Source organism: Gopherus evgoodei, unplaced genomic scaffold (assembly GCF_007399415.2).
Source record: "Gopherus evgoodei ecotype Sinaloan lineage unplaced genomic scaffold, rGopEvg1_v1.p scaffold_34_arrow_ctg1, whole genome shotgun sequence".
NCBI lineage: Eukaryota > Metazoa > Chordata > Testudines > Testudinidae > Gopherus > Gopherus evgoodei.
In genome coordinates, this window is record NW_022060016.1 from 2,338,348 (window position 1) to 2,354,885 (window position 16,538).

Genomic DNA, 16,538 nt, shown 5'->3' on the forward strand with positions numbered 1-16,538 from the left:
TCCACACGACGCTCCTTGTGCCGGCAGTGTGTGTCCTCACCAGGCATGCTTGCACCGATTGAATTGTCAGTGTGGGGCATTGTGGGACGGCTCCTGAAAGCCAGTAATGGTCAACGTAAGCAATGCAGTGTCTACACTGACATTGCGTTGGCCCATGTGCTAGCCTCTCGCAGAGGTGGAGTTGTTACATCAGCACAGCAGGTGAGTTACATCAGGGGCACTTACAGAGTTAGGCTGACGAAAGCTGCCTCGCGTCGACCTACCTCTGTAGCGTAGACCAGGCCTTAGAGAGCTCAGCCCGTGTAGCTTATCAGAACAAAGACTGAGAGATGACTTAAATATAATATTTAAATATCGTCATGGGGAGAAAATACCAGGTACTAAGGGGGGTCTTTAATGTAGCGGAGAACAAGAACCAATGGATGGAAGTCAAAGCCAGACAAATTCCAGTTAGAAATAAGGCACAATTTGTTTTGACCAGTGCAGTTAAAACTCCCAAGTGAACTGATGGATTCTCCCTCTCTTTGATGTCTTCATTTCCAAACTGGGTGCTTTATAGGAAAAGATGTTCATGGGCTCGATATGGGGTATCAGGGTGGACTTCTCAGGTGTGTGAGATACAGGAGGTCAGAATCAGTGATCTAACAGTCCCTTCTGGCCTTACATTTGATGAAAAAAGTGGAAGTGATTGGAAGATGAGGTCCAATCAGTGGGGAGAGGCTATCTCCAGTTAGCATGGATTGGAGGGGAGAGAGATCAAGAGGCAATGAGGTCAGAAAAGAGGAGGTCACAGAAGTCAAGGAGAGAGGTGACCAAGGGCTAGCAAGAGACATAGGGGTGGATTGTAGGGGAAGCCAGGGGCAGCTCTAGGTATTTTGCTGCCCAGGCAGGCTGCCTTCGGCGGCTTGCCTGCAGGAGGTCCCTGGTCCCACGGATTCAGCGGGACGCCTGCGGGAGATCCACCGAAGCCACGGGACCAGCAGACTCTCCGCAGGCATGCCGCCGAAGGCAACCTGCCTGCCGCCCTCACGGCGATCAGCAGAGCGCCCCCCGCAGCTTGCCACCCCAAGCACGCACTTGGCGTGCTGGGGCCTGGAGCTGCCCCTGGGGGATGCCAATGCAGGCTCTGGGGAGAAGGAAAGACGCAGAGTCAAAGATGAGCGCCACGGTTGGGAGCGCTGGTGACGCTGTGCCCAAATGGGGCAGGTCAGTAGACAAGCGTCCTGACTCTTGGGCTGCTGGCAGTGCGCACAGACATCTCCAGTAGATGCCCCACCTTGTTTAGATGTCACCCACACCAGTTCCAAGGGCATTAAAGCCAGGACCATGAAGGTAGGCAGATCTCTAGGACAGCGTTCTCAATCTTTTTCTTTCTGAGGCCCCCACAACATGCTATAAAAACTCCCTGGCCCACCTGTGCCAAAATAACTGCTTTTCTGCATATAGACGCCAGGGCCGGCGTTAGGGGGTAGCAAGCCGGGCAATTGCCTGGGGCCCCATCATGCCACAGGGGCCGCCGTGAAGCTAACCTGCTCAGGCTTTGGCTTCAGCCCCAGGTGGTGGAGCTCAAGGCCTCAAGCTTCAGTCCCATGCAATGGGGCTTTGGCTTTCTGACCTGGGCCCCAGTGAGTCTAACGCTGGCCCTGCTTGGTGAACCCCCTAAAACCTGCTTGGGGTCCCCCAGGGGAGCCCCGGACCCGTGGCTGAGAACCGCTGCTCTAGGGCACAAGCACCTGGTCTCTCCTCTCAAGCCAGAGTTTCCAGGATCCAGACTTTCCAAGGCTAAACTTTTCCCCCCTTGTTTGGGGGAGACCCTTGCACATGCCTGACCATGGAGCAATGGAGCGAGAGGTCTAAAGGGGTGTGTTTTAATTGTGATCTCAACAGGAAATATGATCTCCAGGTGCTTCGCAGTGTTGGAATCTGGCTTTGGCCCCTCTTGGGACCCGTTGGGCTTGGATCTGGACTCACAAGAAGTCCGTACACAAGGGCTTGATGCTGTCCTTGATTTCTGAAACTCTCTCCTCCCCTGAGTTGACAGTGCAGGAGTCTTGGGCCAGTATCACTCTGATAAGGCGCCCCTGACTGGAAATCCAATGAAATACAGCTGGACTGACTTCCTTCTCAGCAGCCCTTTGACCTGAGATGGGTCTGAACCAAAAACCAAACTTTGAGGTCTGGCAGCCAGGTGTGCTCAGATGTCACCGCTGTGCACCTGGAGAGAAGGTGGATCTCAGCGGCAGCCTTCCCCCATCAGTATAATGAAAAGACCCAAGTGCCCCAAAACTTGTGGGAGGCTGACATGCAGCTGGGAATTTTGCATAGGGAAGCGCTGAGAACCGAGTGCTGGTTTCTACCTGTAAATCGCTGAGGATTTCTACCCTCCGAAGTTTTGCCATCTCAGCTGAAGTGCTGTTTGATTTCCTCTGGGATTGCCAGCCACCGAGATGCAGTGGGGCTAGAGACCTGGCTTCCTGTAAGGTCTCCCCATCTGCTTCTCTCACCAGGCTCCTCTGAGGCCCCCCTAAGCCAGCAGCTGGGAGATCAGGCCCCATGGCTAACCCCAGGACAGGGACAAGGCCAAGGGCAAGATCCAGTGGCCGGAAGATGAAGCTAGACAAATCCCCGTTAGAAACAAGGTACAGTGAAGGCAATTGTCCCTTAGAACAAGTGTCATGGGGCAGGGTGGATTCTCTGTCATGGGCAAGCTTTTGAATTGAGATTTTTCCAAAAGATCCGCGCTGATTCACCCGCAACCATTGGACCTGAAGTGGGAGTTACTTCAGGGAAGCCCTGTGGCCGCAACTATGCCGGAGATCGGACGAGAGGATCCCAGGGGTCCCTTCCAGCCCTAAAATCGATGAATCTTATGCGGAAGGCTGCGAATGGAGAAACCTGGCCAGATTCCAGTCCCCAGAGCCCGAGCCTGGGAAGTGGCAGAGCATTGCCGAGGATGACGTCCACCATTGCTGCACCAAGATCCCCAGCCGTCCCCAGCCAGGGAAGGGCGAATGAAGATCATTCCTAGCCTCTTCCCTTGCTTTAGCCAGCCAGGAGGGGCGAGAACCTTCACTCAGACCCAGCTGTTACACGCTGCCCCACTCAATCAGCTGGTGCCCATTAACCCTTCTCACGCTGCGGCCCTTTCGCCTGATGGCACCAGGCTGAATTGTTAAGAATCGTACTGGTTTGAATGGCCCTCTGTCCATCCAGCAGGCGCAGCAGAGGGGATGTCACAACAGCTTCTGGGGGGAGTAGTTCATTGTCCAGGGTCTGCCTGGTCTTCAGGGCCACCCAAAGGGGGGGGGGAATTTGCCCCAGACTTCAGGCCCCACAGGGGTCCCCATGAGAATATAGTATTCTATTGTATTGCAACTTTTTTTACAGAAAGGGTCCCCAAGATTGCTTTGCCCCAGGCCCCCTGAATCTTCTGGGAAGCCTGCCGGTCTTTGCTCTCTCTGAGGGATGGTGCCTGCCTCAGAGAGGGTGGTGCAGTGGTTCGGGTGCGAGCCACTATGTGAGGAGACCCAGGTTCAGTTCCCTGCTTTGCTATGGGCTCTGGGTGTGACAAGGGTGACCAGATGTCCCAATTCTGGGGTCTTTTTCTTATATAGGCTCCTATTACCCCCCACCCTATGTCCGGATTTCTCAGACTTGCTGTCTGGTCACCCTAGGTGTGACAGTTGGCAGGGTTGCTTCTCTTCAACACTTCGCAGGGAGGATTAACTGCTAGGCAGGGGGCTGACCCAGGCCGGTGGCTCTTGGAGGCCTAACAAGGTGGACTGGGCCCTGCTCATTAGCAGCATGGCCCAGGGGAGGTAACGGCTCTGGGATCCAAGCCGGGAGTGAGGGAGGCCTTGCTCTGCGATAACAGGCTAGGGAGGCCGAGGGAACCCCAGGGCCGGTCGGGGTCCAGCAGCCTCCATGGAGCTTTTAGATGCATCCCAGCGGAGCCTGGGCTCTTCTCTCTGCCCTGAGGGACAGTGCTGTCATGTGCTGTCAAGCGTTGCTAGCGGTGGTGGACGGGTTCCCCCATGGGACACGTGCAAGCGGGGAGAGGGGGCGGTTATCACAAGGCAGTGTGGCCTAGTGGCTAGAGGACTGGGACTCCAGTAACCTGGGTTCTGCCACTGGCCTGCTGGGTGGCCGTGATGCTTGGCTCAGGGCAGCCAGAGCTGTAAGCCCCTGAGTTAGCAAACGGTTGTGTGTCCCAGCCACGCCAGTATGTCTGCTCCCCCAGCGAACGCTCCGCGACTCGGCCAGCCTTGCCCGGCAGGAAACAGACAGCGATCCCTGGTTCGTGAGCTTGCCAGCGGCGTCCAGTCCCTCTCGCTGCAGCACTCAGAGAAATTCAAATCGCTGCCTCCAAAGAGACAGTGCAAGTTGGAATCCCACCTACTTGAATATTCTGGCCCTGAGACGGTTTAAAGCAGGGTTCTCAGCCTGTTCCTTTCTGAGCCCCCCGCAACGTGCTGTAAAAACTCCACAGCTCACCTCTGCCCCAGCATCCGTTTTTCGGCACATCCAGTCATAGGTGCCAGGGCTCCAGGGCCTGAGCACCCACGGGAAAAAAAATCGTGAGTGCAGAGCACCCATTGGCAGCCCTGCGGTTCAGCACCTTCCCCTCCTCCCAGCGTCTCCCACCCACCATGATCAGCTGTTCCGCGGCAAGCAGGAGGTGCTGGAGGGGGTTGTGTGGAACGAGGGCAGGAAGAGGCAGCGGGGGTTTGGGGGAAGGGATGGAGAGGGGGCAGGGTCGAGCACCCCCATCAGGAACCAATAAGTCAGCGCCTATGCGTCCAGTAGATTAAAAGCTGAAATGGATCTTTATACAGTTAAACAGACACTCATCTAGAATATAAAAAAGAAAAGGAAACTGGAGGTCCTGAAATTAAAAAACTGACTTTGTGTGAAACTTGTTGCTCGTGCTGCTCAACGATTCAGTCAAGATGTGGGGCAGGGTTTGGGCTTCGGCTTTCTGCCCTGTCTAACGTTGGCCCTGGGCTCTGATTTATTTTGGCAGCCCCCTGAGACCTGCTCAGGGCCCGCGGACCCTGGTTGAGAGCTTCAGGTTTATAGTAAAACATTATTAGCAAAGAACGGAGATTTAAGTGATATTAAGTGAGAGAAAAAGAGACAGGTCTGGGTACGAACAGCACATGCTTTCTAGTGACCAGCCGTGAGTTCCAGCAAGTGATGTCTTTGCCTAAATGAGTGTCTCACAACAAGTTAGCAGCATCTCCTGCCCGTCACGTCAGGAGGATCCAACTTTCACAGGCTCACGGGCTGCTGGCCCCTCAGTCCCCTAAGCAACAGATAAAGGAAATGTCTTTTTGCTCCTCTTATATTACCCGAAGGGCATTGTCTCTGTGTCAAGAGGCAGGAGGACCTCTTGGGGTGCAGATTCTGTCCCCCAGCATGTTCCTCCACTGCTTGTTAGCTTGATGGTTTTCTTTACCTTGCATGTAAATGTATTTTATTCTCCTCTGCCTGCAATGGGGCCGGACAGGGCAGGCTGGATTTATGCTCTGCCTCCAGCACACAGCTATAAGTCGTGGTACATAATCCGTACATACATTGCCCCATGATTTTGGGACCCAGCGTGTCACCAGTTTACGCACGGTACCTCACAGGACACCTTTTAGAGACATATTGGGACAACACTGGGTTGGGGTAATGAATGTGTCATGCCTGATATGAGGTATAGTTAGCTTTGAGTGACTTCTAGGGTCACAGTGACCTTGGGCAAGTGACTCCCCCACATCCATGCCTCCGTTTCCCCATATATAAAATGCAGCTAATGATCTTGACCTTCTTTGTAAAGGGCTTCCAGGCCTCCTGATGAAAGGTGCTATTGCTATTACTATTGTTATGACACCAGACTATCCCAATTCATCAGGGCACCCGCTGTGCTACTCACCGTACAGACACCTACAGAGATGCTGTCCCTAGGCGTCTGCTAAGCAGGGTCACCATGCGCCATGTGCTACACAGAGCCAGAGCAGCTGGATGGGACGCCCCACAGTGCTTCCCAGGGGTCTGATCACATGCCACGAACATGGCAGAAGATCTAGTTGCTATCGCCAGCTCTTCCACGGACTCCATGAATGGGCTCTGGCAAATCACTTCCTCACTCTCGCTGTAAAAGTGGGAGGGTCTGCTTAGCCTGGGAGCTCTTTGGGGCCGTGGTGTGCGTGGGCAGCACCGAGCACAGAGGGGCCCTGCTCTTGGCTGGGCGCTACCATAATACCTCTAAGTGCCTCCTCGTTTCTCCGTACGAACTATTCACCCTCTCCGCCGCTCTGTGTGCGTTTCATGTGCCCCACCACCCAGGCTGTGACACGTCCTCAGGTGACTTCCAGGCTCCATTCCATGCTGTCTTCCCTGCCCCACGTCCTTCCTGGCACCCACCAACTTCCCCAGTGGGAACATTTGACAGCCACCTTGCATGGGTGTAAACACTGACACATGGGAGCATCTCGCTTTAGGCCTCTGCAGGGAGGTCAGTGGCTCTGTGGTGAACCCATCAGCTCTGCTCCACTCCCACTCACGTAAAGTCCCGTGCCCACCTGGTGTAGATCCGCAGTGCTCCATCGAAGTCCTGAATTGGGGACAGGATTCACATGGAAGGGAGGGAATGACAGAACAAGGAGCAATGGTCTCAAGTTGCAGTGTGGGAGGCCTAGGTTGGATATTAGGAAACACTATTTCACTAGGAGGCTGGTGAAGCACTGGAATGGGTTCCCTAGGGAGGAGGTGGAATCTCCTTCCTTAGAGGTTTTTAAGGTCCAACTTGACAAATCCCTGGCTGGGATGATTTAGTTGGAGTTGGTTCTTCTCTGAGCAGGGGGTTGGACTAGATACCTCCTGAGGTCCCTTCCAACCGTGATATTCTATGATTCTATGAATCAGAGAGTCACTTCTTTGGTTATCCCTAAGACCCAACATCTGGACAGGATGCAACCAGCACCCCACCTGCACGTTTATGAACCAAGATGCGCAGGGCTGGGGTCTCCACCAAACCAAGACCCCTTGTCCCATGCTTGGGCTGGATTCCTTGGCCAGGGTGGTGCGGGAGGGGGCGGGGCAAGGGCCTTTTAACTCCCAGCCGGTTACCGTCTGCCCTAATCGTTCGTCCCCCGTTCTTGTTCATTTCTAGGTTTAAAAGTGGCCCCCCCAACCTTGGACCTGTGGCTCCGTCCCCCCCGCCCCGCTAAAGAATGTTTACAGAGACGCCTCCTTGGACGCCTGGATCAGCGGCGGACGACGTACAATTATTTTTTAATCTATAGATTATAAATATCGACTCCTGTTTGTTTTCTAAAGAGAAAAATATTTAATATTTATTCTTGCTGCTATGTGAGTTGGGGGTGGGGGGGGACCAAGGGAACAGAGGAAGGTCTGGAAGGTGGAAAGTTGGCTGTGGAGGGGGTGCGGATGTCTCTTTTGGGGGGCGGGAAGTTGTTGGGGGGGGGAATTGGAAAGTAGAGGGGGGGATGTTGCACTGGAGATGCATCAGGAAGACAGTAGAGCAGTAGTCAGAAAAGGCCGGTCCTTTTCCAGCAGGGGGCTGCCAGGAATGGACTCTTTGTTCCTTTTGCCCTGGCTTTTTAATTATTACTATTATTATTATTATATTAATGCTGTGGTTTTGTCTCAGACTGCTTCTCTGGCGAGCTGAAGAAAGGAAGCCCCTCCCCTTGCCACTTGGCCAATCAGAGCGGCGGATGGGGATAAGCCCCTCCCCCGTGCAAGGGGCGGAGCCACGTGCTGAGACCACATGGCGAAAAGCTCTCGACGCCCTTTGTGTGCCAGAGATGGGTTGGAAGGGAGGCGCTTAGACGGGATGCTCCACTAATGGATTCTTTTGCTTTCAGGAACCAATGGCGCAAGGGGATGGGAACGACTCTTTAAAGCGTTACAAAGCTGAGGGGGGGGAGAAAAATCTATAATGGTTTTTTAATTATTATTATTTGAAAACTGCGTTTGTTTTAATTTAAAACAAAAGAAGTGCCGTGTACAAAAAGCTTTTTGGAGATACTCTATATACATATTTAAATTGTATATATTGTATATTTATAAGAAGTGTCCTGTACATATATCCCTGTCTGTTTCCCGGATTTTTTTTTTCCTTTTACATTTTTGTATGTCCCCATTTTCTCTCAAAAGAAATATATAAAATATCTATTTTGCTCAGTGAAAAAAAAATCAGTTTGATGCTTTGTTTTTCTGATGGATCTACTTTGATTTTCTGTAACGCTGGTGGAAGGTTGAGTGGCAGATTCTGCTGTTATAAGATGACTTGATCACAGTCTACGAGTATCTACAAGGGGAGAAGAGATTTGATACTAGAAGGCCCTTTAATCTTGCAAACAGGCAGAGTGAGATCCGGTGGCTGGGAGCTGAGGCCAGACAAATTGAAACTGGAAATACAGCACAGATTTTAAGAGTGGAGGAAGAGAAGATTAACCCTTTAATCAACTGACCCAGGGAAGGGCTGGATTCTCCATCAGCTGGAGTCTTTCCGCCAACATTCAGTGTCTATTTAGAAAAGATCTGTTCTAGGTCGACCACAAGATATGGGCTGGAAGCAGGACTCACGGGCTGGGGAATCTCCAGCCTGAGTTATGCAGGAAGCTAGACTAGATGATCACAGTGGTCCCTTTTGGCCTTAAGAGAATCTGCGAATCTCTCTATGGAATCTATTGTTAAACACCCTGAGAGAACTTCCATATCAAGAGAAATTGAAAAGACGGGGACTGTTTAGAGAGGAGATATATAACAGGGACATGGGAGGCAGCGTGTCCTAGGGGATACAGCACTGAAACTTGGGGCACTGGGTTCTATTCCTGGCTCAGCTGCCGGGTGACCTTGGACAAGTAACTTCGCCCCTCTGTGCCTCAGTTTCCTCATCTGTAAATGGGGATAATCATACTGCCTTCCTTTCTATAGCGCTTTGAGATTTACTGATGAAGAGTGAAAGATTATGATGATAAAGCCACAGAACACCCTGACTGGATTAGTAAGGTAGACACCGTGTTTTCATTCACTCTTTTCCGTGACTCAGGAACAAGGGACCATTCAGTGAAACGGAGAGGCAACTGATTTTAAACCGACAAAAGGATTTGGCCTGTGGAACTCACTGTCACATGATTTAACAGGGTTCAAATCAGGATCTGAGGTTTCTCTGGATAATGGGAATAGCCAGTTACATTAGGAAGGATTAAAACGCAGACCTATGTGCTCATGCTTCAGGGCAAAAGACAACCCAGTAATTGGTTGGGGTCAGGTAGACACTTCGTCTCTGGGGAGATTATCTCTTCATTGTTCCCTGAGGGTGCGTCTTGCACCTTCTTCTGAAGCAGCTGGGACCGGCCACTATAGAGATCAGATACCAGGGTTGATGAGCCCCTGGTCTCAGAACTATGACTCTCTGTGGAGTTAGTCTGGGTTTACCTCAGTGTAACTGAGCAGGGAAACACGCAGCATCTGGGCACAGCCCTGAGGTGGGGCTTCACCCTCCAATCTTGGTCCCCCCGTCGGTGCCTTGTTAAGGGATTGGCACCACCTTTAGGTCCAGTCTGTGCCTTCCATTCCAATGGCACTGCCTCTCCGCCCAGCTGGGATGGGGGTCCGAGTCAACCAACCAGGCCTGCTGCCTCGCCACCACATGCTGTGGGTTTAGCACCAGGGAAATGGCAGCCCCAGAGCAGGTACTACCTGGGGCAGCGGCAGGGCAGTCTTCCCTGCATCATACCCATACACCATCCTCCCCACCAGTTCCCCCACTCTGGAGGGGGGCAGCTCAGTCACTGGGTCTCGTCACCAACCAGGCTCCGTGACTGCTGCAGCTGCCTTCTGCTAGAGGATGGGGGTGTTTGGGGGACAGAGGGGCATGCGGGGCTCTGTCTGGGAGTTGATCCCACGCAAGGGGTGGAGCAGGGCTCGCCCGCAGGATCCCGGCGCCCTGGGGAAGCTGCAGACAAATAAGCCACACACAAAACAAAACAAAGGGGGCAGATTTTGTTTCGGGGGGGGTTTGCAGCCAGTTTCATGGATTTCCGCCCATTGTCCGCACCAGTTTCACCCTGGCGTGGAGCCACCCTGCAGCAGGTACATTGCAAGAGGCGCCCAGGGCAAAGCTGCGCAAGCTCCACTTCAAAGCCGCTCCCCCACATCCTGCTCCCGGGTCTCTTCGGCAGCCGCCTTTGGTGGGAGCAGGCAAAGCTGGGAGTCTGTTGGGGCTCGGCGTGGCTCAGTGCTGGGACGCGAGCCCAGCCAGGCACCGTCGGGCATGGAGTTAGCTCTGGGTGGGCTGCACTTGGAGTCAGTTCTGGCCCCGGCACGGTGCTAGGGAATGCAGGGATGGGGGGATCAGTAGGGGGCGCTCTCCCTGGAGAGTCAGTGCTGATCCTCAGACCCGCTGTGGCACTAGGGGGCGCCGTGCTGCAGGAAGTAGGAAGGAGGGGCTTAATATGGGGCGCTATCCCCTGGCAGTCAGGGCTGACCTTGATGTGCCAGTGTGGCTCTAGGGGGCGCTGTGCTGCAGGGAGCCAAATGGGGCTCAGTAGGGGGCGCTCTCCCCTTGCAGCCAGAGCTGACCCCCAAGGCCCCAGTGCAGTGCTAGGGGGCGGTGTGCTGCAGAGGGTGGGGTGGGGGCTCAGTGGGGGAGGGGCTCGCCCCTTGCAGTGAGAGCGGACACACACACACACACACACACACACACACACACACACACCAACACCCGGATGCTGGAAAATGGTGAAAAGTTCATGCTACTCTCTAGCCCAGGGGTCCCCAATGTAGTGCCCACGGGTGCCATGGTGCACCCGCGTCCTGGCCAGCAGTCAAGCATCCGCCGAAATGCTGCCGAAATTCAGCGGCATTTCGGCGGCAACGCCTCTCGATGACATTGCTTGCCGCTGATAAGCAGCGTCATCGAGAGGCGTCGCCCCCGCCAGATGAAAAGGTTGGGGACCACTGCTCTAGCCCATCCCTGTAACGAGTTGCAGGGGGTCTTAGTGTAGTTCCGGGAGCAACTTCCCCCTTTGGCAAAACAGAGACACTCAGCCCCTCTCCCAACCCCCAGCAGGGAAGAGGGGCAGCTCATGTATTTGGGGGAACTTGCCTGAACTGGAGGGGTGCATGCCGGGGTGCAGGCTCAGTCTGGCCCCTCTGCCCGGTCTAATGTCTGTGCAAAAAGGCATTTGATAGAAAAGCAACTACCGGGGGGGTGGGGGGAGGGAAATGTACCGACTATGAGCGTCGTGGCTTCAGTGGGTTCCTCCGGCTGTGCCGTTGTGTCTGCCCACTCCGCACCCCCAGCACATCCGCCTGTGTTTCTTTGTGTGAAGGTGACAGTCACACACACAAACACACACACGCATTCCCAGCTCCGCTTTCCCACAGTCGGCCCCGAAAACAGGAAAGCCTCCGGGGGCTGCTGAACAAAAGTCAGGGCAGAGACCTTAGGGCGCGGTCAGGAAAAAACAGCCCGCCAGGGCCAAGGGGGCTAAGGTTTTGCCAGGAGCAGCCCTTTCTCAGGGCAGGTATCCCGGGAGGCTGGCAGGGTGCTCAGCACACACAGCCGGCCAGCCAGATTTGTGCGCTCGGGATCAGCCTGGTGCTCTTGGGGGGAGGGGCAGCATCCCCCCCAGTGCCACGGGGCACCGACTCTGAGGGGAAAGTGCTGGGACACCCCCCCACTGTGACGGGGGCATGGCTAGGGCTATGGGGCCAGCATGCCCCAGTGCCTTGGGGCCACAGTCCAGTGGGGGTCCTGGGACCCCCAGTGCCACGGGGAGCGGCCCGGAGGTGAGGGGCTGGGACCCCCGGTGCCATGACGAGAGGCCCAGAGGTGAGGGGCTGGGACCCCCAGTGCCCCAGGGAGAGGCCCAGAGGTGAGGGGCTGGGACCCCCAGTGCCCCAGGGAGAGGCCCAGAGGTGGGGGGCTGGGACCCCCAGTACCCCAGGGAAAGGCCCAGAGGTGGGAGGCTGAGTCACCTGGGCTCACCCCTCTGTGCCACACGATAACCCTACACTTGGCTGCTGTCGCTCAAGGCCTCGGTGCCCGGGGACAAGAACCCGGGGCCAGTGGCAAGGGCTGGCGGCTCTTAGGCCCATCCCCCGAGAAGGCAGGGAGCAGCCCCAGCGGGTCTGGGCTCCCTCTGGATCCTCAGGCAGGGCAAGCTTGGCACGGCCCCGATCCTGCAGCCCAGCTCTGGCTCAGACCCCAGGAGTCCTGGGAGGGCTGCCTGGCCCCCAGCGTTGCTCTCAGCACCCCACCCCAGCCGGGGGGGACCTCGCACTGACCTCCTCTGGTGGCACGGGGGGCTGGGGGGAGGTGGCGGAAGCAGCTACGTGACCCTTTGCAAACACCCACAGCCATCCCAGTGCAGGCTCGGGAAGCTGGGCCGCGGGGGTGAGGAAAAGGAGCTGCTTCCTCCTGTCTGCGTGACCTTCAGAGCACCTGGCAAGTGGTGAGCGCTGGGGGGGCTGGGAGCCAGGACTCTTGGGTTCTAGCTGCAGCTCAGGGAGGGGAGGGGAGTGGGGTCTAATGGTTAGAACAGGAGACTGGGAGCCAGGACTCCTGGGTTCTGTCCTCAGCTCTGGAACAAGGAGTGGTGTCCAGTGGTTAGAGCAGAGGTGGGGTAGGAATTAGGGCTCTTATTAATTAATTTACTCACCAACCCTGCCCCCACCCCAGTTTAGAATCTCATGATCTCATGGGCAAGGGGAGATGGAGCGGGGAGGGGCACATTTGACCTGTCCAGCCCAGTGCTTACTTAAGACACATCCTCCACCCCCCACTCCATGCCCTGCCCATGGCTTGCTGGGCTCCATAATGCGGGGAAACCGAGGCCCGGTGGGAATATTCCTTTGATCTTGGCAGGTGGGGGGGTAATGAGTCTGCTAGGTGAGGGTGGAAGGGAAGGTGCTTGTTCATCAGATTATTGCTGGGCTGGGGTCTCCCCCACCCCCCAGCTGTGGGAAGTCACTGAGCTCCTGCTGGCCTTTGGAGCTAAGGGGCTGGGACAGAGGCGAATGGGAATCCCCCTCCTGGCGGGGGGACAGATGTACTGCTATGAAACAGTGCAGAAGACCTGCCAGGATGCCCAGCTCAGGGAGGGGAGTGGTGTCTAGTGGTTAGAGCAGTGGGGACTGGGCACCAGGATTCCTGGCTCCTGTTCCCAGCTCGGAGAGGGGAGTGGGGTCTAGCAGTTAGAGCAGGGGAGAGTCTGGGAGTCAGGACTCCTGGGTTCTACCCCAGCTCTGGGAAGGGAGTGGGGGCTAGTGGTTAGAGCGGGCAGTGTGACTGTCAGGCAGATGTACTCTGGTGATGCCCAGACTTTCCTGGTCCCTTCCTTGAACTGCCATATGGCTTAATTTCCCCTGACCCCCTTGACCCCCTTGTTTAGGTTCCCCCCCCCGCGCGCCCCAGCTCCCCATGGAGCCAGCTCTCCTCACCTCCCTGACCCCACACAGCCCAGTGTTAATGAGGAAACCATAGGGAAGCTGCAGCTGATTCTGGCCCCCTGGGCAGCGCTTTACAGCCAGCAGCTGTCAACACATGGCTTAGATGCTACCCCACAGCGGAGCTAGAATCATTCTAGTGTAGGGCCACGGGGGGGACAGCAAGGGATGGGACCCGGGCCTCACTGGGGGATGGCTGTGTGCTACTGCTTAGTGGTGGGGGCTGAGCCAGGACACCTGGGTTCTAGTCCTGGGCTGGCAGTCTTGTGATTAGAGCAGCAGGGTTCAATCCCAGCTCTGGAAGGGGAGTGGGGTCTAGGAGTTAGAGAAATTGGGTGTCAGGACTCCTGGGTTCTAATCTCAGGTCTGGAGGGAGAGTGTGTGTGTGTGTGTGTGTGTGTGTTCAATACTCCTCTCTGCTGCATGGCCTCAGAACTGTTCCATTGTGTGTCATAGACCCCACATTGCACTACCTGAGATCAGGTTTGGAAGGAGAAAGACGCTGAGTTCTGCTGCCATGCGTGAGGTTTACGGGCAGGGGATGGGTTTCCTCCTAGGGCACCGATCCAGGTATGAGTGACCGAAACAAACAGCTTGTGCGTGGAGATGTGTTGACTTCCTGGCCTTCAGCCTGCCCAGCAAAACAGGATGCAGGAGGTAGCTAAAACCACCACGGGGGTGCAGGGAGAGATGGGGTGCTGCTGGGAATCTGCTGCCTGCGCTGTGTTAGGTGTAGCTGGGTGGACTGCGGGGACGGCTTGGACGCGCCGTCCCGGTGAACTGAAGCCATGTGCTCTTAGCACGGCACGTCTCAGCCGTCGATATCCCCAAGGACCTTCCAGCCTCACCCTAAGGCCGCCAGCCGCTGCTTCGGCACCACCTGTGGATTAAGGGCCTGCTTGGGCCGCCTTGGAAAGCCTGACCCAAGCGCAAGAGCAGCTGGTCGATTTCAGACCTGAGGTGGAAGGCTCTGGAGAACGTCCACACCACCCGCCGGGACAGAACTGGGAGCAAACCCTGGGGGCACTGGGCGGCCCAGGTGTGCCACGACCCGACAGGCAGCACCCCCCATGGCTGCGGATCAGAGTTTCAGTAAGCTGACGGCGCAATCCTGCCTGTTGTTACAACTTCTCCGACTCTGATTCCTGGCTCCTGATCCCTCTTCCTGGCTAGACTCCTGGTTTCTGGCTTCAGTTCTTACCCTTGACATGTTGTCTGTTCCTACCTGCTAGGCCACGCTACCCACGTCCCAGTCGTGACAACATTCCCCCCACTCTGCCCTTGGGCCAACCCTGGCACTGCCGCCTTGTTCTCAGGGCTCGGCCTCGTGGGGTGTCCCCATGCCCACAATCCATCTCTGGACACCTCCTGCCTATGGCGTTGGCGTGACCCACAGCTGCGTGCCCGGCTCAGGCCTGCCATCGCTGCCATGCTGTGCTGTGTGCGCGCAGCAGCCTTCACCGGGCTATCCCCACATGGAGGTGATCAGACCCCACAAGAGGGTCGGGTTGTTTTCAGCCCCCCAACCCAGACCTGATACTTGGGCTGCGGATTCCCGGCCCATCACCACGGGGCACTTGGCCTCTGGGCCCTCCCCAGCCGTCAGGGCTGCCCGAGGGGGGCAGGTGGGACAATTTGCCCCAGGTCCCAAGCCCCGCAGGGGCCCCCATGAGAATATAGTATTCTATAGTATTGCAACTTTTTTAGGGAATGGGCGCCCTGAAATTGCTTTGCCCCAGGCCCCCTGAATCCTCTGGGCGGCCCTGCCAGCCACCGGCAGCAGAGCCAGAGCCGGGGGCTGGGAGTAGCAGGTGGGAGGGAAATTTTTTCTTTTAATGATCCTCCACTGGCGTCCCCTTTCAATATACGTCAATTTCATGCCGGGGAAAGTGACCAATTTGCCCTTGCCCGTGGACTGGGCTCCAACAGGCGTCCCCAGAACAGGCACGGCCGGGGGGGTAACCCGCCACCCAAATCCATCCAGCTCCCAAGTGACTCATCCCTGCCCCCTGCTGGTCAGCAACCGCTCAGGGCTTACGGGGCTTGCAAGAAGAGAACTCTGCTCAGTTTGGGGTTCGGTTCCCCCTTGCCCTATGCAGCAACCTACCCAGACTCTGGGCATTCTTCCTGCATGGGAACACATAGACGGGCATGAAACAGTGCGGAAGTCCTGCCAGCCCAGGATTCCTGGGTCCTCTCCCCAGCTCTGGGCGGGGCGGGGAGTCTAGTGGTTAGAGTGGGGAGGGGGGCTGGAAGTCAGGACTCCTGGCTTCTATCCCTGACCCTGGCTTAGGGGGAAATGGGGTCTAGTGACTACAGCTGGGCATCAGGACTCCTGGGTTCTACCCCTAATTCTGGGGGGAGAGAGTGGGATCTAGTGGTTAGACGGGGGCACCCTTAAATACAGAGCCCCCCAATACCACAGCCCCACCGAAGCTTTAGGAAGCAGTGGGGTTGGGCAGGTCTCCGTGGCCCATTCAGGTCTCTGCCAGCAATGGGGTGGCCACCGCCAGTCAGGGCCAGCAGTGAGTGACAGCTGGCTGTGTGCCAGGAGCATCTGGGGCTGGGCTGAGACCTGCCCAACTCCTTACATGCATGGCCAGTCAGGGGCCCCCATTGGCAACTAGGCCACCTCCCATTAACAAACCAGCCACTTCCCAGGCTCCTTGAATGTCTTTTCCAGGAAGGCCATGGGGGGGAGGGGGCGCTCTGCCTTGCTCTGCACGAAGGGGCAGATAACCAGCTTCATCCAGGCCCTCAACCTTGGTGAGAAAATGAGCTCCTGTCCCTTTAAGACCCCCCCACGTCCCTCCCCTCCAGCAAAGGCGATCAGCTGCTCAGGCTATTAAAAGGCAGGTGCAAGGGGTGTTGGGTGCATGGGAGGGGAGGGGCTTAGTGCTGGATTAAAGGGAGGGGGCTGGAGCCGGAGCCGGAGCCGGAGCCCAGGGCTGGTTGAAAGGGGGGCACTGGTGATGGGGGGGTGCTGGAGCAGGGGGTTCCCAGGGCCCTATTGGTATCTTGGGCTGCAAGATGCTTGCTCCTTTTGAGTTCTCCCCCCCCCAACA

General features: G+C 56.3%; 1 protein-coding gene across 1 annotated transcript in view; it reads left to right on the forward strand.

Moving 5' to 3' along the window:
- Positions 1-7,399, forward strand: part of DLL3 (delta like canonical Notch ligand 3) — a 298,037-nt gene extending 290,638 nt beyond the window's left edge. The window contains exon 9 of the mRNA XM_030544684.1: positions 7,160-7,399. Within this exon, the coding sequence (XP_030400544.1) occupies positions 7,160-7,165 (6 nt within the window). The 3' untranslated portion in view covers positions 7,166-7,399. The remainder of the gene's footprint in view (positions 1-7,159) is intronic.
- Positions 7,400-16,538: the final 9,139 nt, after the last annotated feature.